General features: G+C 32.4%; 2 protein-coding genes across 5 annotated transcripts in view; both read right to left on the bottom strand.

Annotated features, from left to right (window-relative positions):
- The window catches only part of LOC143071114 (large ribosomal subunit protein uL24m-like), a 42,180-nt gene extending 15,839 nt beyond the window's left edge, over positions 1–26,341 (bottom strand). The window contains exons 1-2 of one of the 3 annotated variants that reach the window (XM_076245211.1): positions 26,288–26,341; positions 21,012–21,252 (exon numbers count right to left, since the gene is read on the bottom strand). In XM_076245211.1, the coding sequence (XP_076101326.1) occupies positions 21,012–21,252; positions 26,288–26,313 (267 nt within the window). In that variant the 5' untranslated portion in view covers positions 26,314–26,341. Of the gene's footprint in view, positions 1–21,011; positions 21,253–25,415; positions 25,439–26,178 lie in introns of those variants that run through there. The other 2 variants (XM_076245212.1, XM_076245214.1) reach the window with 2 other exon arrangements.
- Positions 999–5,413, bottom strand: LOC143071113 (uncharacterized). 2 transcript variants are annotated; one of them, XM_076245209.1, is made up of 2 exons: positions 5,136–5,413; positions 999–2,863 (listed from the first exon to the last, which is right to left on the bottom strand). In XM_076245209.1, exons 1-2 carry the CDS (start codon positions 5,307–5,309, stop codon positions 1,808–1,810), a joined length of 1,230 nt encoding a protein of 409 aa, XP_076101324.1. In that variant the 5' UTR covers positions 5,310–5,413; the 3' UTR covers positions 999–1,807. The 2 variants fall into 2 exon arrangements, with proteins under 2 accessions (XP_076101324.1, XP_076101325.1); XM_076245210.1 differs by lacking the exon at positions 5,136–5,413 and adding an exon at positions 4,961–5,025.
- Positions 26,342–26,579: the final 238 nt, after the last annotated feature.

Genomic DNA, 26,579 nt, shown 5'->3' on the forward strand with positions numbered 1-26,579 from the left:
CCAAATATGAGAGTACACAGGAAAAGGCTGTGGATTTAATAAAATTTCAATGTTTAGCATTGAATCAACACAAGGGTACATAATCCTTAACTAAGGTAAAATTTCTGGAAGACTCCCTCCTAAATTATAGAAATCTATCATTTAACATTAATCATAATATTTTGTGGTTTAAATTATATACAACTACTCGGGCTAACACTGCATGATGGTGCATAATATATATCTTATACATTTCAAAACATCTTTAAATATGTGTGACTGCATGTTTGGAGATATAACATTAAAGCATACCCATGACACATCTAAGCGTAATTATATTGGTATAATGGACATGAATGCAGTTGAGACCAAACATTTAAAAATATTAACCCCACAACTCAACTACACTCCATTTCCCAACACCATGTTTTCACACCATGACTCCACAACTCCATCACTACACCACTCCACTCCACTCAACGTTTTAGCACATGCCTAGAACAATCTGATTAAAGTCAAATCGTTCACTCTTCTCGATATGATTTGTTTAACAATAGTGCAAGATCTGAAAACATTTCATAAGGGGTTCTTAACATCAAATTAAAACTTTTTCTTCCAAATTTTCTGCAGTTTTTACTTTTTAATATAAATATAGTAGTCCTTTGTTAATTTGATTAGTTTCTTTTGTTACCTATTCTGACATCAGACTCAAACTTCTTTTCAACTGAGTTTTACTTTGCATATTTCTGTGTGTTTCTTTACTCTACATTGGCTAGAGGTATATATAGGCATGATAGGGGGAGGGTTGAGATCTCACAAAACATGTTTAACCCTACCACATTTTTGTGCCTGTCCCAAGTAAGGAGCCTCTGACCTTTGCTAGTCATGGTTAGTCTTGTATGTTTTTCAATTTAGTTCATATCTGTTTTGGAGTTTAGTATAACATCCATTTTCAGAATTTTTCACTGAACAAGTAAACATTTTTGTTAGGGGGCTGGCTGATGACTGCCTTTGGGTGCAGGATTTTCTCGTTGCGTTAGGGACCCATTGGTGACCTTCGGCTGTTTCTTCTCTTTGGTCAGTTGTCTCTATGGCATATTCTGTTTCCCATTTCCATTCTCAATTTTATTCAAGATATTGTTGGCTTTTTCTGCCAAATATTGTTAATATAGTCAGGGGATTATCAACCTAGCAGTATTTTTAAACGAGGGTTCCCAACCCAGGATCGAGGGAGGGGGGTGGGGTTTCAAACTCCCAGAACCCTCCCCCTGGATCGACCACAAATTCTATGTCCTCACCAATCACTTCTATTTCATTTCAACCTAAATGTTACCATTTATCAACTTACCAAAGCAGTATTATGTTTCATTGTTTTATTCATTTTGTAAGTTATTTATCACAAGTCTGTTTAACATTTAATCATATACCAGTAAAATTTTATTTTGATATGTCAATCTACAAATGATCTATGTCATGTATGTTTGGGGTAAATATTCGTTTTCAAAGTGGCAGCAGGTTAAAGTGATTGGTTTAATAAAAATTTGCATACAAAGTTATTCAACCTCTTATGGAACGGTTTCAGATTCAGATTGTACACCAGCGACAAACAAATCTAACAGACTAAAGATGCTGATCTGATTTTAATCAGATGTCTGATAGACTTCAAGTAAAAACTGCCCTATAAATAACCATTATTATTTGAACTGTGGGTGGTCAGGGAAGTTACATCCGTAATGCTGAATTACAACTTTAGATGCATTATTATTTGAACTGTGGATGGTCAGGAAAGTTACATCCATAATGCTGAATTACAACTTTAGATGCATTATTATTTGAACTGTGGGTGGTCAGGGAAGTTACATCCGTAATGCTGAATTACAACTTTAGATGCATAAAACCCACACTCCATACAAACGTCAAGTGGCTTGTTCTTAGCAAGCTGAGATAAAAATCCACCAACAAATGCATCACCACAACCGTTAGTATCTTTAATTAAGTCTTTCTTCACTGGAACAATTTGAAATTCAGTAATTTGTCCGTCCTGAGCTAGTATGGTTGGTTCTTTACCCTGAGTGAAAACAATCATTCGTTTACGTTTTTCGTTAAGTTTTGGCAGTGCCTGAGCTTTGAGTGCTATCTCCTTAATGTCTGATGTGTTAAATCCACAACAACTACCGAAGGCTTTGGCTTCGTCTCCATTTCCAAATAACACATCCACATACTGCATCAAGTTAAGGTCAGGATCAGCAAATTTTTCGCATAAAAATTTAGCATGTAAATTCATCACAACAATTTTATTATTCTCAGCAGCATGCTTGGCTGCATGTATAACAGCTTTAGAACTAACAGGAACTATAAATCCACCGATATAAAAAATCTGAGCTTTTTCTACCAGCTGCCATATATCTGGTTGACTTAAAAAGTTTGCTGTGAAATGTTCTGCTGCTCCCAGATCTGTCACTAAAGACCTGTCTTCCCCCGTAATTATAGCACCACATTTCCCTGTCGATTTATCATCATGAATTTCATATTTAACATTCACACCAACTTCTTCAGCAGTTTTTAATAAAATTTCATGAAATTGATCATTTCCAACACCACCAATAAATGAGGTTGCTTTCGGCTTCTGTAAAAGCCACTGAGCCACCCTTATGCTGTTCTGAGTGGCTCCTCCTGCGAGGTAAATAGGTTTAAAGTCAGTCACCATTTCCTCAAATAAGGCTGTATGTTTTTCCAATGCAATGATAGCATCATTTGACTGTAAGCCATATTTGTCTAAGAAACTCTGGTCTGCACTAATGGTAATATCCAGTAGAGGATTCCCTATTCCCAACAATATACCTTCTGGTACCTGGTCACTGTTGGCCATTTTAAACTGGTTCCCCTGGAAAGTAAAACATCAAAACTATAGTGTTATTCTTGAAATATATACCGGTACATCAATCAGAATCCATGTGTTGAACATCATCAGATCTAATTTCCATCACATGTTATCATTACATATCTTACAGTTATCTAAAACACCCAATCAGGGAATATGGTTAGAAGATGCAGACAGGTATAATCATATGTTGTTATTACCTGGCATTCTAGTAATAAAATACATAAACTGTCTGGATTTAAACAATTGAAACAAATTGGACTAATTTAAATATAATTAGTATTTACATAATTTATATGTTCTCTAGATCTGTTAACATTTTGTTTTAAAGAGAATAAAGTATTTAGTAAAAAAGGATTGTAATTTTGCTTTAAAATTCAGAGAGACCTTGAAAATATAGATCTAAATTGATTGATAGGTTGTTGGTTGCTTAATGTCCAGTTGCAAATATTTCATAAAATTGAGAATGGAAACATGCATGATCTTATTATAAACTCAGTTTATAAAAGAAAATGTAGAATGGTTACCATGCTTTAGCATTTAGTTTACATGAATAATAAGGGATTGTGTGTATATGGCCTCAGATCACAATTATTTCTACTTTTGGTAACATAACAAGACCACAATCCTTTTAACCACTGGTTACAATGCATTTCTATGTAAAAGTCAAATTGAATTAAAAAAATCCCACTGGTTCAAACATGAAATAAATTTTACTGCTAATCATGCTTATAGACCATTATTATTCAACTAAAATATGCTTGTCCAAGAAAACGCAAATGGTAGGGGTTGATACTTGAATAAATGCTAATTTCTATACTTCTTTCACTTAGCTATACATATAGGGGAAAAATAAAGCTTTTCAACAATAGACACATGTCTATACAATATATAAAGAGAATTTCCATCTTTAACATGTAATAAAGAACATATTCATTATACATATGATTATCATTAGGAAATATTCATATTATGAGAGATAGTACACTGTATAACTGACACACAAGTCAAATAATTTATGTACAAAGTAAATATTAACTCCTGTCATGAGATAAAGACAATATGTTAGGATGCAGATTGATTTAAACAATATTCATGAATGTAAACTTTAACTAGAATTTATATAGATGATCTAGTGAATAAAGCTTTCACAAAAACTTGTTAGTGTAGTGGTAAATTGCAAAACAAAGTTTCAGAATATTGGGTTAAAATTTTACATTGTCTAAATAGTACAATGTACATGGAACCGTAAAAATCTAAATTTTAAGGTAACCTAAATAGGGAAAATCAGCAAAATCAAACTTGACCAGTATTCTATGATCAATGACATTGTGTTTAAATTTCAACAGATTTTCAAACAGTGCTTACATTATCACCTGGTAACCAAGTTTATATAGTTTTTAAGGAATCAAAGTTGCATAACTCTTTAATAGTAGATGGAAAACAAATCAGAATGCCTAATTCAAATGATTTACATGTTTAAACTTGCACTTTATTTATTTAAAAGTCTTCATTCCCTATCTAATTATAAATTTTATTAAAATGCTTAAAATAATGTTAAAAAAAACCTGATTGTTCAACTGATTACAGTGTTCTAAATTTATACATGACGTTTTGTTATAAAAGAAAATCAATTTTAACCTATATTTGTAACATATACATATCAAAAGGATTTGTGTCTTTTCATTAAAGATTTACTTTTTACCATCTGGGACCAAAAACATAACTATACATTACTAACAGTACAAAAAATGTATACATGTATGTGTTGTCATTGATTATTTCATTTAACTCTGACCCAAATGTAATTGTAAACAAACAAGGTTACAAGCAATTGTCTTTTATCATGTTTATATCCTCAATCATGTCAATAATGTAGTCCAATTTTTCTTATTTTTATTCATAAGTGTATCATGATGGTAATAATGTGAAATTTATTAAATTATTTGTAGAAATTGTATGCTTATTTCTTTTTGTATAAAAATGTAAATTGCAAATGATACGTATACAGGTGGACATAAAAAAGTTAAGAAGACTGTTTAATGTATCATAATAAAATATATTCTAACGTTAGTAATAATATAAACAGTTTGTATATACCTTAAACCAAACATCATTTTCATTCTGTTTTAAATGCAGCATGTTAAGTCAATCCTCAATCAAATATAATTGATTAAATTTTAATCGACACCGTAACTATCGTTCTCAATATTGACATTAAATAAACAACTGATACAGTGGATTTCGATACTTGTAAAAACAAAAATAAGCTTACCTTGTCAGCTGTTGTTGAATAAAAACTTCTTCTCCATGTGCAATTATTAAGAACACTTGTCGAAATTAACTTTAAGTGGATGGGTCGTGAAGTTCCAGCAACTTGCAAGGCCGCCTTGAACTTGCTGATGTTGCAAATTGGACGTAAATAAGTGATATATCTTATCGTAATCATTGTCACTTATACATTACATAGCACTCATCATAATTCGTGTGAATTGAAGTGTAGTCTTATACAGTTGCCAAGAAAAAATAAAACCGGTGTTCTTCTACATACGACCCGTAAAAATATTCCGAGCACCTGTTCCGGATAAATTACGGTACGCACTGAAACCCGGACCGGACCGGACTCCGGACCCGGACTTTGGTATGAAACCCGGACCCGGACCCGGACTGGCCGCCGGACCCGGACTGAATGCCGGACCCGGACTGGGTAAAAATTATGAATTTTCTTAGAATCACCTTTTCTTTTTTTAATCAGGAGAAGGAAGAAAATTTTTTGAGAACTGTAACACAGTACATTATAATAATGATAAGATAATCAAATTTTGCTCTTACTCTTGTATAGTCTAGAAGAGAAGACAAGCATGCAAGTTAGCCTTGCAATGATTCTGTATCTTCAATTGACAGTTGTGCAATTACTTTAAAAAAAAAAATCATACATACAGTATGAATGTTTACAAATGACTTTAAAAAACATGGAAATATTTTTTTATAAATTATAGGGAGAAAGTGGATTTTCATAGAATTATTTTTTCCGTTTTTTATTAAAATTATTCAGAAGGAAGTTAATTTTGGCAGAAATAAACAAGATGCATTACATATATAATAATTATGAAAATTAATCAGACCTGTATAACCGGCCCCATATACTGAAATATACCGTGACAGTAGTTTATATGGGCAGCAGTGACGCGATGCATGAACACGCATTACGTAATTGTGTACTATATGTGTTTTAAAGTCCGACAGGAAATCACTAGAATACCTGGTCATGTCACCTCACAATAACTCTGGCAATAATTCCGTTAGTCATACTAATAATCAAATTAGGGAAGGACCGAATCATAAACAAATGTATTACATAAAAGTGTTATGAACAAAATGATATTTAACTATGAAATGATTTAAAAAAATAATCTTATTTATAATCCCATACATGTATTTGAATCATAAACTTAGAAAAAAAACCAGTTTAAAAACGACTGACTATAGTTGGCAGTAGTCCTTTTGTGACAGTTAATATTTTCAAGGGTATCATTTGCGCCATTTTTTCTTTCAAATATATCAATTGCGCCAATATTCGGAAATTATTTGCACCAGTTTACTTGTGACACATTTGTATCATACATAATAACGATAGACAAATATTTGATGATAGTGCGTTGGTTTCACCATCCGTAAGTGCTAAAATCCCATCTACCGAAAGACGTATGTCAGACGCTACGCACGGTATTGGTGCCACTTAGCGTTACACGACGTTCCTAATAAAACGACAATTTTGACGCTGTTCCACGGAAAGTTTCAAACGTTGACCTTATATTCTACTCATGTGAAATGCCGCTTAAAGTACAGAGATTTTCGAAGTTGCTTCTTTATATGGTTTTATTTTTTCAAGCCGGTGCAAATACAAAATTCCATTGAATTTGAACAAAATTTTAAATACATGAACAATTTTTAATTGTTGCGAAGAATTATAGATGCAACAATAACACAAAATAACAATTTGATGTCTTGTTATATGATTGAAATATATAAAAAGAAGATGTGGTATGATTGCCAATGAGACAACTCTCTACAAGAGACCAAAATGACACAGAAATTAACAACTATAGGTCACTCTACGGCCTTCAAAAGCAAAGCAAAAGCATAGTCTGCTATAAAAGGCCCCGAAATGACAACGTAAAACAATTTAGACGAGAAAACTAACTGCCTAATTTTTGTAAAAGAAATGAACGAAAGAGTCTGTTTTGTACATATTTTGGGGCGTTTTTTTTATCTTCAAATTGTTTTAAAACATTAAAACTTAAGTTAGTATGATACTATGAGTGAAACAAATGCAGAACAAATCTGAGGCGAATCTCTTTACTCTTAGGACGAGCGTGCTTACAACATATCACATTGGCTGTCTTTGCTTATAACCTTAAGCAGTGACTTATACTTACATTATAATGCATATTATTCATTTTAACGTATAAGTAAGACCACAATCTTAACATGAACCACGATTTTATGGAAAACGTTAAAAATATTATATTTCAAAAATCTCTAACGAAAAGCTTTATAAAATGAAATAACAATCGTTTCTACCAGACTTTTCACGTGTACCTTTTCTGATATATAGTCTCATCTGTCTGAAAGTTTCAAAGCCATTGTCCTCGAAGAATTCCAAATATATTCCTTTTCTCTATGTTAGATATGTTTATTGACTGTACAATCGCTTGCACATCTTCTGTACAATCACTTGGAGCTTTCATACACAATCGAATGACCCAAGTTTTATTAAAAGCATAGAATATGCATTTCATTGGTTGTTCCTTGTCTGTCCTATAATATTCATCTATGGTGTTTGAAATGAAAATTAATTTCTGACACACAGGTATAGAAAACTTCAAGCTAGTGTGGGGTCATGTCAGGTCACAGGCCGGACTCACCTGTTCAAGATTGTGTATTGCATGGTTGATTGCTGCTTTAGTGTCTTTTATTGATCATTCCGATCATAGTCAAATAACTACAGAAATAGAGACATAAATGAAGAAAAAAGAAAAATGAAAAATGGAAATACAATCTTTCAATTAAACACTTAATACAGTATATGTATATATAACTCGTATACTCCCAGTCCGGGGTTAATTCAGGTCACGGTCCGGACTCGCCTAGTATTATTTCGTTGCTTCTCGGATAAAAGTCTTTTGTTAATTTTTTAGATGACAATTTGATAAGGAAAAAGTTGAATGAATAAAAATGAATAAGTTCGTTTCATCAAATAATGTGTGAAGTTTTATAGCTCTATCGATGTCTATAAACATGTAAAATTTTGACAGCTCCGATACTCACCAATATTTTAGGTTTCCTACAGGTTCAAATTGTCCCTAGTTTAATATTTTTTGTTCCATTTTGATAGATAACCCTTTACAAAACACTCATAGTGAATGTACATTGTATTTATTAGTTTTAACAAAACAAATCTTTTTTGTTTCTAAGGCCGCCAAAAGCGGTCACATGACAAGTATAAAAGTCACATGATCAAACCGGAAGTTGATAAAAGAAATCAAAACAAGAAAATCTTCAGAACAAAATAACAACACTCTGCTACTTTTCCTTTATACTAACATGGCTATTTCAATTTCCTGTACTCCTTGGTAGCCGGGGAGACGAAGATAAAGTGAACAAAGGTATATATATTAAAGATTTAACATATTTTATTGTACAAAATTAAAATGAGACTTTACTATACTTTACTGATCACATCCTTTATATTGCTCATATGCCACCATGCAAACTTCAAAACCATCTTTGAAAAAGAGGAAAATGAACATACACATGATCAGAAAACACTCAGTTCAATAACAAACTTAGCAAGTCTGAAATTAAAAGTAAACAAATGCAGACCAGTTAATAAATATTTATTCATAATCCTACTTGCAAATGCCTTCGATACTGAAACAAACCCAGGGCCTAGAAGTCCTAGATGGCCATGTGGTACTTGTAACAAAGCAGTTACCTGGAAGCACAAAGCTGTATGTTGTGACAGCTGTGATACCTGGTTCCATATTAACTGTCAAGGTATACACTCAAATATTTACAAATTTATGGATGCAAGCAACATCTCGTGGGAGTGCTTACAATGTGGTATGCCAAATTTTTCAACATCATTATTCAACTCCACATACTCAATAGATACAGAAAATCAGTATTCTGATCTTAGTAAATGCTCAGACTTGAGCAGCCCAGGTGTACCAAATGCAACATCATCACCTATAGAATTACCGGTACATAAAAACAACAAGGGCTCACAACAGAAAAAGCAAAAATCCAAAATAAGAAAACCAATACGAGTAATCAATGTAAATTTCCAATCACTTTGCAATAAAAAACCTGATCTACTTGAAATAATCAATTCATGTAAACCAGACATTATCATTGGTACAGAGACATGGCTAGACAAGTCAATACCATCAACTGACTTTTTTTCCTAGCAACTTGTACAATGTATACAGAAATGATAGACCAACAAACAACAAAAATCAAAGCCATGGTGGTGTTCTAATAGCTATCACCAAAGAGTTTATTAGTTCTGAAATTGTAGAACTAAAAACAGATTGTGAAATAGTATGGGCAGAAATAAACATCTCTGGCACAAAAAAGATCTGTGTTGGTAGTTACTATAGACCCCCATCAGATAAAGGTACATCTCTGGAACAACTCAACATCTCCTTAAATAGACTAGATAATACAACAACCACAAATATATGGTTAGGAGGGGACTTTAATCTTGGACACATAGACTGGTCAATACCAGCATTCATCTTAGGCAAACCAGATGCTAAACAACATCAGCTGTTACTAGACATAATATCAAATCATAACTTGCACCAAGCCACAGACAAACCAATACGTAAAGACAGAATATTAGATCTCATTCTTGTAAACAATCCAACTAGTATAAACAAACTCAACACTTTACCACCTATTGGCTCAGCGGATCACGATATAGTTTATGTAGAAATGGACACCTGGCTTAAAAGAGTAAGAGAAACACCAAGAAAAATACTTAAATATAAAGAGGCAAACTGGAACAACATAACAAATGATCTTATTACAACACTTAATACCATCAATAATATATATGACTCGAGTGATGCAGATACACTATGGAACACCTTCAAAAACGATCTTCTCAAATCAATAGAGTCAAATGTACCTCAAAAAATGCTCACATACAAGCATAGACTACCATGGATAAACAACAACCTTAGGAAACTCATTAACAAGAAAAATAAGTGTTATAAAAACAGAAATAAAAATCCTTCCAAATACAAGAAACTAAAACAAACAGTTCAAAAAGAACAAAGGAAGGCATACTGGAACTACATAGAACAAATTATTTGTGATTTACCAATCAATGAACCGGACCAACATCAGTCCACAAACACAAAACCAAAAAAGCTATTTCAGTTCATCAAAAGCACTAGAAATGATAATACAGGAATTGCACCTCTGAAAAAAGAAGGTGTACTTGTTACAGACACTACTGAAAAAGCAGACATTCTTAACCAACAATTTCAGTCAGTATTTACTAAGGAACCACCATCTAATATTCCTGATAAGGGTCCAAGCCCATACACAAAAATGCCAGATATAAACATCACTACACCAGGTATCGAAAAATTGCTACATAAACTAAATCCACACAAAGCAAGTGGTCCAGATAACATCAGTGGACGTGTATTAAAAGAACTAAAAGCACAAATAGCACCCATACTTACCACCATATTTACCAAATCTCTGGAATCGGGAAAAACACCAAAAGACTGGAAACATGCAATTGTTGCACCAGCATTTAAAAAGGGTGAACGATACAAGGCTGAAAATTATAGACCAATTTCACTCACTTGTATTTGTTGTAAGTTGATGGAACATATAGTGACAAGTAACATCATGAACTATTTAGAGGCAAATAACATTCTTTACGACCTCCAACATGGTTTCCGAAAATCCAGATCATGCGAATCACAACTTATTCAATTTATACAAGAACTTCATAACAACAACAGCAAAAATATACAAACAGACCTCATTATTATGGATTTTGCCAAGGCCTTTGATAAGGTTCCCCACAAATGTCTACTCTATAAACTAAAATACTATGGCATTCGAGGTAACACTCTAAAATGGATTCAGGCTTTCCTATCAGACCGTACGCAAACAGTGGTAATAGATGGAATAACATCAAATACAGCACCAGTAACATCAGGTGTCCCCCAAGGAACTGTCCTTGGGCCTATACTCTTTTTAATATACATTAATGATTTTCCAGAATACCTGGAACACAGCAAACTACGACTCTTCGCTGATGACAGTATTATATACCGAGAAATAACATGTCAACAAGACTGCACAAATTTACAAAAAGATCTTAACGCAGCAGCGAAATGGGAGGCTGATTGGCTCATGGCCTTCCATCCTGGAAAATGCACTATCGTAACCATCACACAAAAAAAACAACCATTTAAACACGATTACATCCTTCATAACCATACTTTAGAACTAGTAACATCTGCAAAATATCTTGGCGTAACCCTACAGTCTAACTTAAAATGGAACATTCACTACAACAACATCGTATCAAATGCAAATAAATCTCTTGGCTTTCTTAGGCGAAACTTAAAAATTTCAAACTCCAGTATCAAATCCCGTGCTTACCAATCAATAGTGAGACCAAAACTCGAATATGCCTGTAGTCTATGGGATCCACACACAGCAGATTATAAAAATAAGCTAGAAATGGTACAGAGGCGTGCGGCCCGATATGTATGTAACAATTACCACAACACCAGTAGCGTTACATCCATGTTAAACGAACTACAATGGCCCTCACTCAGTGAGCGCCGCCTCAAAACCAGACTTATCATGTTCTACAAGGTCATCCATGGACTCATTGCAATCCCATCACTAGTCCTCATACCATCAGATACTAGAACAAGAAAATTACATACTCAAACATTTCGGCAAATATCCACCTCTAAAGACAGCTACAAATGGTCATTCTTTCCGCAAACAATCATTCAATGGAACATGTTGCCACAAGTTGTGGTAGCAAGTCAAACCATTGAAATTTACAGAGATCAGTTGACACCAACTGTTCTCCACAACACAATTTAATTCTATAAATAACAATGTACATATTTTTTAATCACTTGTTGTTTTCTTTCATGTAAATATCACCAAGTATTCTACTAAGTTAAAGATAAATTTTTGTTCATATTTTTTAATCATATACTCCGCGCATGCAACAGTTCGTAATCTTCAATAATAATGAAGCTGTAACTGTATATCAGAAGAAGAAGAAGAAGTATATTTTGCGAATACACCTAGTCCGGGGTTACTTCAGGTCACCATCCGGACTCGCCTATTACATTTCATTTTTTCGTTAAATGTCGGATAAATATCTTATAACTTTCTTATGTATTACATGCTTGATCAAATGTCCCGTCAATATACTTTACAACAATAAACAGTTTACATAGTTAGTCATCGTAATGCAATACACGCAGGTATAGTAAACTTCAAGCTAGTCCGGGGTCATGTCAGGTCACAGTCCGGACTCACCTGTTCAAGAATGTGTATTACATTGTTGAACGCCCTTAAGTGTCGTTTGTTGATTTTTCCGATGACAATCGAATAACTAAAGAAATAGAGAAATGAATAAAGGAAAAGTAAAAAGCAAAAAGGGGAAAAAAATCTTTCAATTAAACAAATAATTTAGTATATTTATATACAATCCGTATACTCCTGGTCCGGGGTTATATCAGGTCACAGTCCGGACTCACCTGTTCAAGAATGTGTATTACATTGTTGAACGCCCTTAAGTGTCGTTTGTTGATTTTTCCGATGACAATCGAATAACTAAAGAAATAGAGAAATGAATAAAGGAAAAGTAAAAAGCAAAAAGGGGAAAAAAATCTTTCAATTAAACAAATAATTTAGTATATTTATATACAATCCGTATACTCCTGGTCCGCGGTTATATCAGGTCACAGTCCGGACTCGCCTGATATTAATTTGTTGATTCTAAGGTAAACGTCTTTTATTAATGTTTCCGACGACAATACAATAAGGAAAAAGTTGAACGAATAAAAATGAATAAGTTCGTCTCATCAAATAATGTATGAAGTTTCATAGCTCTATCGATGTCTATATTTTGCGAATACACCTAGTCCGGGGTTACTTCAGGTCACCATCCGGACTCGCCTATTACATTTCATTTTTTCGTTAAATGTCGGATAAATATCTTATAACTTTCTTATGTATTACATGCTTGGTCAAATGTCCCGTCAATATACTTTACGACAATAAACAGTTTACATACAGTTAGTCGTCGTAATGCAATACACGCAGGTATAGTAAACTTCAAGCTAGTCCGGGGTCATGTCAGGTCACAGTCCGGACTCACCTGTTCAAGAATGTGTATTACATGGATGATCTATCGCCGCTTAAATTGTATTGGAGCAACTCCAACTTTGTATCATCCAATCAGGAGCCGCAGAAGATTTTATTCAGAGTACCATCTTGGGGTAAAAAATATCCCGGTTAACGTATACGGCCTTGTAAACTTTTGCCACTCATTATATATAACACAAGATTATTTCTGTATATCTTACCAAAGGAATACTACTGATACGGAGATTACGAGTGAATAATTCATAAGCGATGTATCTTAGTTTATTTTGACAATGGCTGCTGAAATAAAATTATTTCACTATATTGAACATTTTTATTTATTATTTCATTATATCTCGGAGCTAATGCCCCTTTAAATCTAACTTACATATATGCTTGATTATGATTGCTAGTGTAGTCTTTGACACCTTTTGCGTGAAACATTGGATTGTCGAATTATTTTAATAGACTTTGTGATGACAATCAAATGAGCAAGTAAATCTTTATTTTTATTATTATTTTACGGCAGAAAAAAATAGAGTAATTAAAATAACAAGAAATTTGAAAAAAAGGCAGGACAGGAGTTTTGAGTAAAATAAAATCAAATGGTAGATCCCTTATTTAAACACTGAATTACCAATAGCCTTAATGTAATGTATTTTGTAAGTAATTCCTGGTTGTGTCTTCTTTTTTCTTTTTCTTTCAATTAAACCAATATTCTAAAGCGAGTGTAAACCTTTGTCAATAATCTATTCTGAGGAACAGTATTAGAGATCATAAGAATTTAGAGAAACAATTAAAAGTCATAAGAATTCGGAGGAACAATATAAGTCTTAGAGATTATAATAACTCGGAGGAACAATAAAAAGTCACAAGGCTTCTGAGGAACAGCAAGAGATCATAAGAATTCGGATGAACAATCAAAAGGCATAAGAATTCGGAGGAGCAATAAAAAGTCATAAGAATTCTGAGGAACAATAAGATATAAGAATTTGGAGGAACAATAAGATATCATAAGAGTTCGGAGGAACAATAAGATATCATAAGAATTCGGAAGAACAATAAGAGATCATAGGAATTCTTATGATACTAGTTGACAATTCATAACATATGTACAATTGGCTAACGAAAGAGGTTTATATTGATGAATAGAAAGTGACATTCACCTGCAATTTACCTGTGCACAATCGGCGCAAATGAAAGATCGAAAGGTATAGAGAAATACATATTTACAATATATACAATATTCAATAGATACAATTTGTACAAGACATGTTACAAAAATAATTAATAGGGGTGGCGTCACACTAGATAAAGCCAGGAGTTGACACAGATTTATTTATAGTTTTGATAAATTTGCAGAGTTTAATCAACTTTACCTTCTTTTTTGATGACATTAATAATTTATACTTTAAAATATTTGGCTTTGTGTAGCTATACTTTTCTATGTAATTTTTCCTCTCCTTTTAAAAAAATTGGCATTCCAAAATAAAGTTCATTGTTTTTACACAGAGTACAGTTTCTATTTTGTCTGCTTCAATGGGTAATTTATGATTCGTCTTTCTAAATCTGCAAAATTCTACAAGATTTTTGTTATCAAAAATATCTAAATAAGCTTCAGAACTAAAATTATCTTTAAATACTTTCTTCTAACAGTAAGTGCCAATTCTGTTCAAATTGATCTTTTAGGTTTCTACTAACTGTAAGACGTAGCCAATTCAAATTAATAAAAGTTTGTGAATTCCAAATATGTTAAGCCACATTCATTCAAAATATTTTTTTTTATGTTATCTAACCATACAAATTTGTCTCCATTTACAAATGACAATTGAAAACATAAGTTATAGACAATTTTTGACAATTTTGACTCCTTTCCAGAAAGAATTTTACCCTAGAATGATATCATTCTATTTTTTATGTCAATTTCTAAAGCACAAGTTTAGACTAAATTCGTAAATTTCGATAAATGTTTATGAAGAGGGAGAAATTAACCGTCATATACTATTTATAGACGTAAGACAGAAAAGTCCTAATAATTTCAAAATCTATTTATACAGTTTCTTAGAGAAATATAAACACACCGGTGAATTATTTAGAAAAGTAGGAATTCTATTTTTCCCTTAATGTCTAGAAGAAGAAAACAATACACAAAAAAAATATAACCTCAAATGTTTCAAACTACTATTGTGCTTTACTCTTCCTATGAAAAGAATTTAATTTGCTTTCATTGATAATAAAAAGATTTTATTAATTTCCATAAAACAATAACGACAAAGGAATTATTATATATCTCTTTCTTACTTTACTTTACTCTTTTTTGTTCAATTTTACGCTCGGAATGTGGATTGTTTTTAATTTATATATACTGTAACTTATTATATGACAGTCATCTTAAAAAAAATCAAAGTGGTAAAAAACCCACAGTCCGGGTCCGGCATTCAGTCCGGGTCCGGCGGCCAGTCCGGGTCCGGGTCCGGGTTTCATACCAAAGTCCGGGTCCGGAGTCCGGTCCGGTCCGGGTTTCAGTACGTACCATAAATTACGACGTATAATTGCTCAAAACAAGTTTTACTATACAAATACTTGTTCAAACGTAAATTCACTGAAAACTGCTGCTTAAAAAACATTATTACTGCCTGTATGGTGCTGTACATTTTATCAAGAATTTGTCCTTGATTTCTAAAATAAAATAATGGGGAATGTGTCCATAGGGACACAGATGATGCCCCTGCTTGCCTATAATGTTATAAAGGGACATACCTCAAGAACTGTAAAAGTGGAGCTGCCAATATTTGAACTTAAACTGATATTAGTGGTAATAAGCATTACATATAAATTTCATAAAATTTAGTTGAAACAAATCAAGTTAAGAGAACAGAAACAAAAAAACATCAGCAATTTTTCCATTTGTAAAGGGGCATTACCCTGAAATGGTAATACAAGTGCTTGTGAGTGTAAAGCAAAATATTGTCCTATGAAATATTGTACCACAAGACAACATTTCATAACTATGTAGCATGAAATATTGTGCTTGTCTATGGAAAAATGTCCAGAGAAGGACAAATTTTCATAGCAAAATTTTGTCTGTATAAAGACAATATTTCACAGATGAATGTTATGGAATTTTGTCTTGTTAAAGGGAGGTTATATTTTGTGTGAATTAAGGCAATATTTCACAGATAAATATTATGAAATTATGTCTTATTAAAGGAAGGTTATATTTTGGTTATATTTTGTGGGTATTGAGACAATATTTCATAGACAGATTGTCATGGAATTTTGTCTCATGAAGAAGAGGTTATCAACATATATTCGTGTTAGAGAAGGTATATAGGATTTTTAAAAAGCATTGATTGTAGTTGATTCAGCTTTAATCATGGACAAAGGTAGCCTGGATACCTGGCCCAATCATGCTGCATCGATAAGTATCATGTAGCTGAGCAAATCAGCAGACAGGATCCCAGGCTAGGACAAAGGAAGATAACTCAAATTAAAAAAACTTGATTGATATTTTTGAAATTTTTCAGCAATTTTTCCATTTGAAAAGGGCATAACTCTACAACAGTAAAAGAAGACAACCCCTAAATTCAAACTTGGTCTGTATATGGTACAAATGTAGTAATAAACATTGTGTATACGTTTTACAACATATGGTTGAGGAAAACTTAAGTTAGAGAACAGAAACGAAAAATTTAGCAATTTTTCCATTTGTAAAGGAGCATAACTCTAAAACAGTAATAATGACACCACCAAAATTCAAACTTGATCTGTATTTAGTAGTAATAAGATTTGTGTATAAGTTTCATATCATTTGGTAGAGGCAAACTAAAGTTAAAGAATGGAAACCAACTTTGGGACGGATGTACTTACAGAAGGACAAGGGTAAAACTTAATGCCCCCGCCACTACAGCAGGGGCATAACTATGATAACTCATGTTGAATGTAACAGAAATCCATATATAGAATGATGAATGGTAAATAATAAATTATATCTCGAAAAATACAAATCTGAACTATTCTTTATGACTCATCTTTTAATGTTGTAACAAATTTAATAAATTCAAAATATTGTGTCTCCATATTATCCCATCACTGAAGACCCTTAAGGTGTAATACCACCAAATCAGGGTACGTCATATCCAGTTGTATAGGAAAATAGGTTGAAAAAAAATATTTCCTTGCATTTGATAGTTGTAGGTAATTAATCCTACATTTTATTGCATTAAAACCTTTCTGTGTCAATCATAAACATACATGTCTTAGGTATTTCAAGCAACATTATTTTTTTTATTTGGGATTTCTTTAGAATATTTTGTAAACTTGAGGTTACATGGTTACTAAACCTTGTTCACAGATTAAATAAGGGGAGAAATTTGATTGGTTAACTTCTAGTGATGGTTATTTTCTTATATGCAATGAAATGTTATGTGAAATTTTTTCTATAGTACTGGACAGGATAAAACTTTACTCATGCCAAGTATTTCTTAAATTGAAATAAAGATAAATTCTGCACATTTATTTGAAAAGTGCAAATTTAACAAAGACTAATAAGAGAAATTAATGGTGGTATGACACCTTAAAAACAATATAACACACAATGCTTTAATTAACATGAGTACACTGAAATGTCTCGCTTTCTTTACTTAAATTGATAGTCCTAAATATAAAGCGTTACTACAATATCACATTAACTTAACAGGACCCAAAAATATGTTAAGGTCATATAAACTGAACAAGAAAAACATGTACACCTTACAATCATTCAATACACTAAATTTAGTTGACCTATTGCTTCTTGTTTCTAAGAAACAGACTTAACCAAGAAAACTAAACATTGACCAATGAACCATGAAAATGAGGTCAAGGTAAGGTGAACCATGCCAGGCAGACATGTACACCCTACAATCCTTCCATACAACAAATATAGTTTATCTATTGCTTACTGTTTAAGAAAACAGATCAAAACACAAAACCTTAACACTGAGCAATGAACTGTGAAAAGGAGGTCAAGGTCAAATAAACCAGGCAAGACTGACTTGTACATCAAAAAATATTTCCATACACCAAATAAAGGTGACCTATTGCATATAGTATCAGAACCAGATGCTCCTCAAGGCGCAGCTTTATACAGCTTCAAATAAATTGAAAAGTTTTAATTTAGAAACTTTTTCAAAGAAAATTCTGTATAAGTTTCTATTTTTAAAGGATTTACTTTTTATTGTGGTTGAAAATTGTTGCCACTTAAAATGGTGTCTATTTGAAATCACTGAATTGAAGGTGATGAATAGTGTCAATGTGTTTTATAAACAAGTCTATTAGAGATAAATCATCTTTATTGAGATAGGTTTAGAATTTGACTACCATGTTATCTCATTGTTGTAAAAACAGCCAATGTGATATTTTTTCATAATATTTGTGTTTAAAACTTGTAGGTCAATCAGGACCACTCTTAACTATCGGTATACAAACTACAACTTTTAAACTTTAAAACTTTTGAAGTTAACATTTTATATCATTTAAGGTTTCATATAAAACATAAAACATTGTAGTACAATGAAAAAATAGACAATATTAACAAACATTATGGATAAAAACAAATTAAAATATTTACATAAAAAAAAGGATGTTGTATGCCAATGACAGAATTGAACAGGAATGTACAGTATAGTTACTTCAATATACATGATATATAGACTTTATTGTTTTACAGAATTTGGAAGAAATCAACAAGATTTTATTGTTACTATTCATTAAAATTCATAGAAATTATAAAAAAAAAGAACTTTAATTCAGTGGTTGTCGTTTGTTTATGTGTTACATATTTGTTATCCTCAAGCATTCACACAGTGTGCCGCGCACACTGCTCGGATAGTTAAGTATAATGTTGGTGTCAGTTAGTTTACATTCAACGCTTTTTATTTACTGACACCAAGGAAGTTTTCTGTAACATAACGTGTTGCCCTTAAGCTTTTTCGTTCATCTTTTAATATAAATAAGGCCGTTAGTTTTCTCGTTTGAATTGTTTTACATTGTCTTATCGGGGCCTTTTATAGCTGACTATGCGGTATGGGCTTTGCTCATTGTTGAAGGCCGTATGGTGACCTATAGTTGTTGATGTCTGTGTCATTATGGTCTCTTGTGGACAGTTGTCTCATTGGCAATAATACCACATCTTCTTTTTTATATTTACATGAACTGTGAGTAAATAGTTCAATATTTGATTATCTCCCCTTTATTGTGTTGGACCATGCCCAGTGTTATATTCCTTACAGCACCTCTCCATATAGTATTTTACAACTGTGTAAATTTTTATAAATTATCAGTCAACTGTCTTACTGTTTAGGAGGATGTGACTAAAAAGAGACTATTATCATATATTGCAATATTGAAGAAAGTTTGAATGTGTTAGATCAGGATTATAAGGAGGATTATCTCCCCTTTAATTAGTAGCACTGAGATAACTTCCTCAGGTAGTATATGATAACTGTTTAACCTTGTACCATTCGCATGTGTATGTAACAATGTATTTGATTTTAGCTACAGAAATTTATGTTCTACTGAAAAATTATTACACCAGAGTTTTCGATATTACAAACTAGTCTAAACATTTACTAAATTTATCATCGGTACAAGGACATCATTCGTAAATATAACTCAACATGCAGATATCTTAAAAGTTCAGGTATTTCACATCCAATCTTTTATGGTAATATTCTATACAAAGCACAAAAATGTCATTATTCACCTCAAAAGCCAACATAACCTTTAAACAGACTTATTAATAGGGAAAATAGTTAGGATACTGTTGTCAGGTCATTAAAGATTGCATATTTTGGCTTTAATATTGATTCACTTATAGGGTATTTGCATCGGAATTCTACACATTTATTCTAAAACCAGTTGTTGGCATGACACAGGTTATGTTCTTCTTACATATTTTATGATGGTATAATACTTAACCCCTAACTGGAAGGATTGTGATTGATATTCACATGATGAAGACATAATCTTTCAATCAGTTTAACTAAGGTCTGGAGCTGGTACATTTTGTATGTCAGTAACTGCTAGTATTCCTTTGTTAATTTATGTATTATTGTGATTTTGTTTAGTTTCTTTTGTAACCTATTCTGACATTGTTTTTTTACATTGGCTAGAGGTATACGGGGAGGGTGGAGATCTCCAAAAAACATGTTTAACTCTGCCACACTTTAGCGCCTGTCCCAAGTCAGGACCCTCTGGTATTTGTTATTCTTGTATGACTTTTTTAATTTTAGTTTCTTGTGTATAATTCCGAGTTTAGTATGACTTCCATTATCATTGAACTATAGTATTATACATATTTGTTTAGGGGCCAACTAAAGGACTCCTCCAGGTGAGGGAGTTTCTTGCTGCATTGAAGACCAATTGGTGGCCTTTGGCTGTTGCCTGCTCTATGGTTGGGTTGTTGTCTTTTTGACACGTTCCCCATTTCCATTCTCAATTTTATCAATATCTGTCTGGCCTTTTAGAAAGAGTTTCCCTTACAAGACATATGGACAGAAAAGGTATGATTCCTACATAACACCCCCCCCCCCCCCCACGCCCTTAAAAAATATGATGTCAGTTGTCAGGGGGTATAAATATCAGCTTTGACAATTGTTAACATACTAAAATGCATACTTTATTTCCTCATGGGTTCCACGAAGTCATTTTGATTATATACTAGAATACATACCCTATCTCCTCTAAATATTTTCCAGTCTTTTATAGGTTCCACTAAGTCATTTTCCTTTGATGTTTTATTTATCATTTGTCCTTGAGCTGATAAAGGATGAAACTGACTGTATTTCCAATTCCTTTTTCCTTTCCGGACCCATCCATAAATGGGAACTTTATAATCTACTCCAGAGCTTTGTCGCATTTCATATTCGACATATCTTTTAAAGTAATTACATAAAACTCTTGTCACCCGCATTCTGAAAAATAAATTAAACTTTATAAATTAAAACATAAACCAGACATTCTAACTTATCAGAGAGCCTGCAATAGACCACTTATGGGCTATCAGTCCTTCACCAATAAAATTTGTTAATTATGTGTACCTTTATGACGCCATTTACCAGATAAAGGGGAATGCCTTTATCCCTGGACTATTAAAGGTCCTAAGGCGTATTCATGATTTATAGGATAAACTATTATAAAAATTTAATTTGATAAATAATTCATGCAATATAGCATCATATTAATCATCCACTCGCTCAACAATGGGAAGGAAGTGAAGACCCCTTTCAACGCACCAATGATGTTCACTTTAACTAAAATTTTTGACTGGAAATGCAACAAACTATTTAGTTTTTGACGGAAATGAAACTAAAGAGAAAGTGGTCTATTTCCATAATATTTCCTCAGTTGCAAATATATACATTTTTGTAGAACTTTGAAATCAATGAGAAGGGGAGACAAACATAAACATTTAGTGGTTGTTCTCCATTATCAGAAAAACCTGTCGAAGAGCTGCCAAGATACAGTGGAATCCATGTACACTCCCTATGGGGATTAATCAGGATGGGATCAAACCCTCTATAAGGTGTTTATACCTCTATCTAAAGAGGGATAAAATGATCCCTCTATAAAGGGATATATTTGATTTGAGAAAAAAGAAGATGTGGTATGAGTGCCATTGAGACAACTCTCCATCCATGTCACAATTTAAAAAAGTAAAATCACAAAAATACTGAACTCGGAGGAAATATCAAAACAGAAAGTCCATAATCAAAAAGCAAATTCAAAAGTTCGAACACATCAAACAAAAGGATAACAATTCTCATATTCCTGGCTTGGTACAGGCATTTTCTCATGTACATAACAATGGATTAAACCTGATTTTATAGCTAGCTAAACCTCTCACTTGTTTGACAGTTGCATCAAATTCCTTTATATTGACAATGATATGTGAATAAAACAGACATAATAGGTAAAAATGTCCAGTATAGGGGTACATCGGTCAATATTGTGTTATAAATAATCTTAACATAAGCAAAAATTAAAGACAATAACACAATCAAAGAGCTGAAAGCTCTGAGGAAAAATGACGCCACTGCCTCTAATATTGGGATATTTTTATGCAAGTCTTGATTTTCACATACCGTAATAAGTTTAACATTGCAACATGTCTCGTAAGCATATAATTGATATTCGTATATGTGTGTGTGTGAAGTAAAGATGAAAAATGACTGGTTTTTTTTAGTACAAATGAATAGGTCAAGAGTCAAGACTACTTGAATGATCTACAGTATCCAATTACTACTGGCTGTTCTTTTTTTTTTGTACAAATAAATAGGTCAAGACTACCTGAATGATCTACAGTATCCAATGACTACTGGCTGGTTTCTTTGTACAAATAAATAGGTCAAGAATACTGGAATGATCTACAATATCCAATGACTACTAGCTGTTCTTTTGTATTAATAAATAGGTCAAGACTATTTAAATGATCTACAATATTCAATGACTACTGGCTGTTCTTTTGTACATACTAAATAAAGACTACCTGAATGATCTAAGAGTTCTAAGTCATGTGTAATTTTTTTCTTGCAATTACATTTTTCTAAATCAAGAATCATTGACAGACTACTAGTATCCTTTTCAAACCAAATGATTATGAAGAGCCTGTTGTAACAAGCTCTTATACCCCACTAGTCCTATAACAGTCAGGGTACTACTTGTACAAGTGTATTTTATTTACTTGAAGAAGTAAAAAAAAATATACACATATAAGTAAATTTGTATGATACTTATACAAGTGAATTTTATTTACTTGTATAGGTAAAAAAAAAAATGGCTAAGTTATGTCCCTTAGGCATTCAGAATTTTTTACTTGTATAAGTAAAAAAATCATCCTTTCTTCTTTTCTTGAATTCTTAAGATTTCTTTGCTCTAATAGAATTTTAAATTGTGTACCCTTTACAGATGTCTTTACTAATCATTTAGGTGTAATTTCATGGACAATGAAAATCCCATTTGTCTGTCATCTTCAGAACACTGCTCATTTACAAGCCCCAAAGGAGCAATTTTTGAAGGCCTTGCGCAAATATACAAGATCTTTGCTCAATCAGTTTCTTTGATGAATTAATGAGATGAAACATTGAACTTTAATGAAAAAATTTGAGCAAACCTGGGAAAAATCATTAAAGGCATGATTTTACATCTCAAAACTTAGAAAATTAAGGGGAGATTATTCAAACATTATTTATTTACTTATATGTGTATATTTTTTTTTACTTCTTCAAGTAAATAAAATACACTTGTACAAGTAGTACCCCTGACTGTATAATATATGACTTCGCATTCTTATTCATTTTTTAACGTTTTTATACTGATATTTATTATTTTTATTTTTTGAATACGAAGTGTGGCATATTGATAGTAAAAAAAATTTATCAGAACAGTAAATAGAAATAGTAAATAATGCTCCCGAGGTCATATGTTATAGGACTAATTACCCACATACTCGTTAAATAAGTTACTACATGTAGTGACATAGTTAAGTTATTTCTGTTACTTGAAGCAAATTCTATTTCTGTAGATTTACACAATAGCATAATATTGTTATACTAGTTTAATTTCACCTTGAAGATTAGACAAATAGGGATACTGATATAGTATACTCCTTTGATTTTGTTATTTCATGTCAATCAGGTTGCTTTATATGAAACTAGAAACCACTTCTCTGCCATATTGATATTTTATAACAACTCTGCCCATGACCCATGTAATTGATATTCATTCTTTAACCATATATCATAGTAAGCTATATTTTTTTATTTTGCACTAACCCACCATCTTTAATGTCAAATTTCTGTCTCCATTTAAGTTTATGCTATTGAACCATCATGGTATTAAACACAATTCCACGTAATTATGCTGATTTAGTGGGTCACCATATATTCAACTTGGGTGGCATTCCAGTTATTGAAATTTGTGTCAGATTAGAAGAATGAACTAGACCTTTAGGAATGGATCTCATAATTAAATATGGAGCCATAGTATGCAACCCCTGCCCAGTAACAAAAATAAACAAGCTTGAAAGGATACATGTCAAGCGGCAAAATGTATCACCAGAGATTACAAGTCAAGAGAGGATGAATACGTCTCAAAAATGCTTGCCAAACTGAAACTACAACAAGATCTCCAGACAGGAACGAACAAGCGTTGAAGCCAAAATTAGTATTTATGAAAAAAGTAGTTGAGGAGCTGATTCACACTATTGAACCAGACGAATTCCTCAAAAAAGCATGTCCGAAGAGCACCATAACTGCCGAGAAATTTTCAGAATACCATGCAACAATTGTTGTGGAAATGCAAGTGAAGTATAACTCTGATGTCAACATTAACTGCGAGTGTATTGACATTCCACCAAGTAAAACACCGTACAATATTCAAACTCATCCTTCGTAAGATAGTGATCGCGTCAAATCAGTTAGACGACACTATTGTGCACACATCAAACATAGAGAGCTTCAAATCTAGCTGTTCTCACGCCCCGCCAATAAATCGGCGGCGCTCTCTCAAAGCCAGCATCAATATCGACAATTTATTCACATGTCATACAGATACAGTCTGTTACAGACTCTGCTGCTGTAACTTTGAAAACAAAGTTTGAGTCGGGAGTGACCCAGTATGCCCCAGACTAGTATTAAATTTTTAACTTGGACTAGTCCCGACCAGACTTACGGATTAGTAAGAAATATAACGTCCTTTCAATGTTATTTGAACATATTTGAAGTTTAGATTGACAAGTAATGCAGAAAAGATCGTCAAATTAATGCGTACAAACGTAACGAGTTCTAAACTATCGAGATCGATAATTAAACATTTATTCTGAGAAAGTGAAACAGAAACGTAAACAAGTCGCAATATTTCGATCTGTCTTATAACCAGTAGAAAGTGCCATGGATACACCAAAATGAAATTATATTTTACCATTTTATATACTGGATATAAAATCTACGGAAGATTCTGATTACATACATGTACATATGCCCATATATGACACAAACAGTAAGCTTGATATTGCAAGAAAGCAATGAAAAGGGGATGGTAAAATTTATAAGGGCAAATTTTAGTATTTTTTCCTTACCTTTAGTATTGCTACCTTAGTAACAAAAGTTCGGGAACAAAAATCAACTTTGGGAGACTGAAATTTAAGAGTAGTCAAAATAATTAAAATCTTTTTATTATATTTTTGACTAAAAATGTTACAAACAATACCAATTTGATAAATAAAAACAACGTCTGCGATCTGACGGCAAGGAAGGCACGTTTTCCAGAGAAATCTTTGGGGAATCCAGGTAGGTCAATTCATTTATTTATAGATAGCAGAAAAATGGTGTTGAGTTAGTTGCCTTTTTGTTTTTTAGTATGGATAGTAAAATTTGGTATTTTCTCTGAGTCGTTACAATCACTGGAAACTAGGTGAGACATGCACAGAAGTGATAGATATGTATTATAAATATAGAAAATTTAATATTTTAATCAACAACAAAAAATTAAAAAAAAATATCTGTATCATGTACCCAAGCATGTTTGTTTTTTAGTATGGATAGTAAAATTTGGTATTTTCTCTGAGTCGTTTAAATCACTGGAAACTAGGTGAGACATGCACAGAAGTGATAGATATGTTTTATAAATATAGAAAATTGAATATTTTAATCAACAACAAAAAATAAAAAAAAATATCTGTATCATATACCCAAACGCCTGTGCCTGTGGCCTATCGGGGTTATACCAAGGATTTGTATAGTACTATACAAAGTATACATGTACAAAATTATCCTTGGTTATACGGATCGAAAATTATAGAAAGATTAGATGCCCTTTAAGCGTCTTTTTTATCGATCTACCTGTTTGAAGTTAGTCTTTGTTCGATTTGATTTTATATCAGAATTTAATTGACTTATATTGCATGGCACAGAAAATAATATTCATATTAAAAAAAAAAAGGAAAAACACCTTGAGCTGTTACCGGAAATTCTCATCAGGTGGAAAACTTCAAACAAAAACGGATTCGAGTTTCCGGAAGAGTCCAAAATGAAATTTTCAAGTATTTTCTATCAAAGTCATACATTACAGTCAGTTTAAATTGAGCTGTGAAATTTGTAATATAAGTCACATTATGCTCAGATAGGATGTTTCTGACTTCAAATTGACTAAGGATTAAGAATGAAGCAAAGCAAAGATTTCTGAGCAACTTTTTTGGCACTTTAGGTGTCAGACCACCAGTTACTCCCTCCAATTTAGAACG

This window comes from Mytilus galloprovincialis, chromosome 4 (genome assembly GCF_965363235.1).
Source record: "Mytilus galloprovincialis chromosome 4, xbMytGall1.hap1.1, whole genome shotgun sequence".
In the NCBI taxonomy this organism is placed as follows: domain Eukaryota; kingdom Metazoa; phylum Mollusca; class Bivalvia; order Mytilida; family Mytilidae; genus Mytilus; species Mytilus galloprovincialis.

Coding starts and splice junctions, on each gene's coding strand:
- LOC143071113 (XM_076245209.1), bottom strand. CDS start 5,309: ATGATTACGATAAGATATATCACTTATTTACGTCCAATTTGCAACATC. Junction 2,864..5,135: donor ATTCAACAACAGCTGACAAG/GTAAGCTTATTT, acceptor TTTACTTTCCAG/GGGAACCAGTTTAAAATGGC.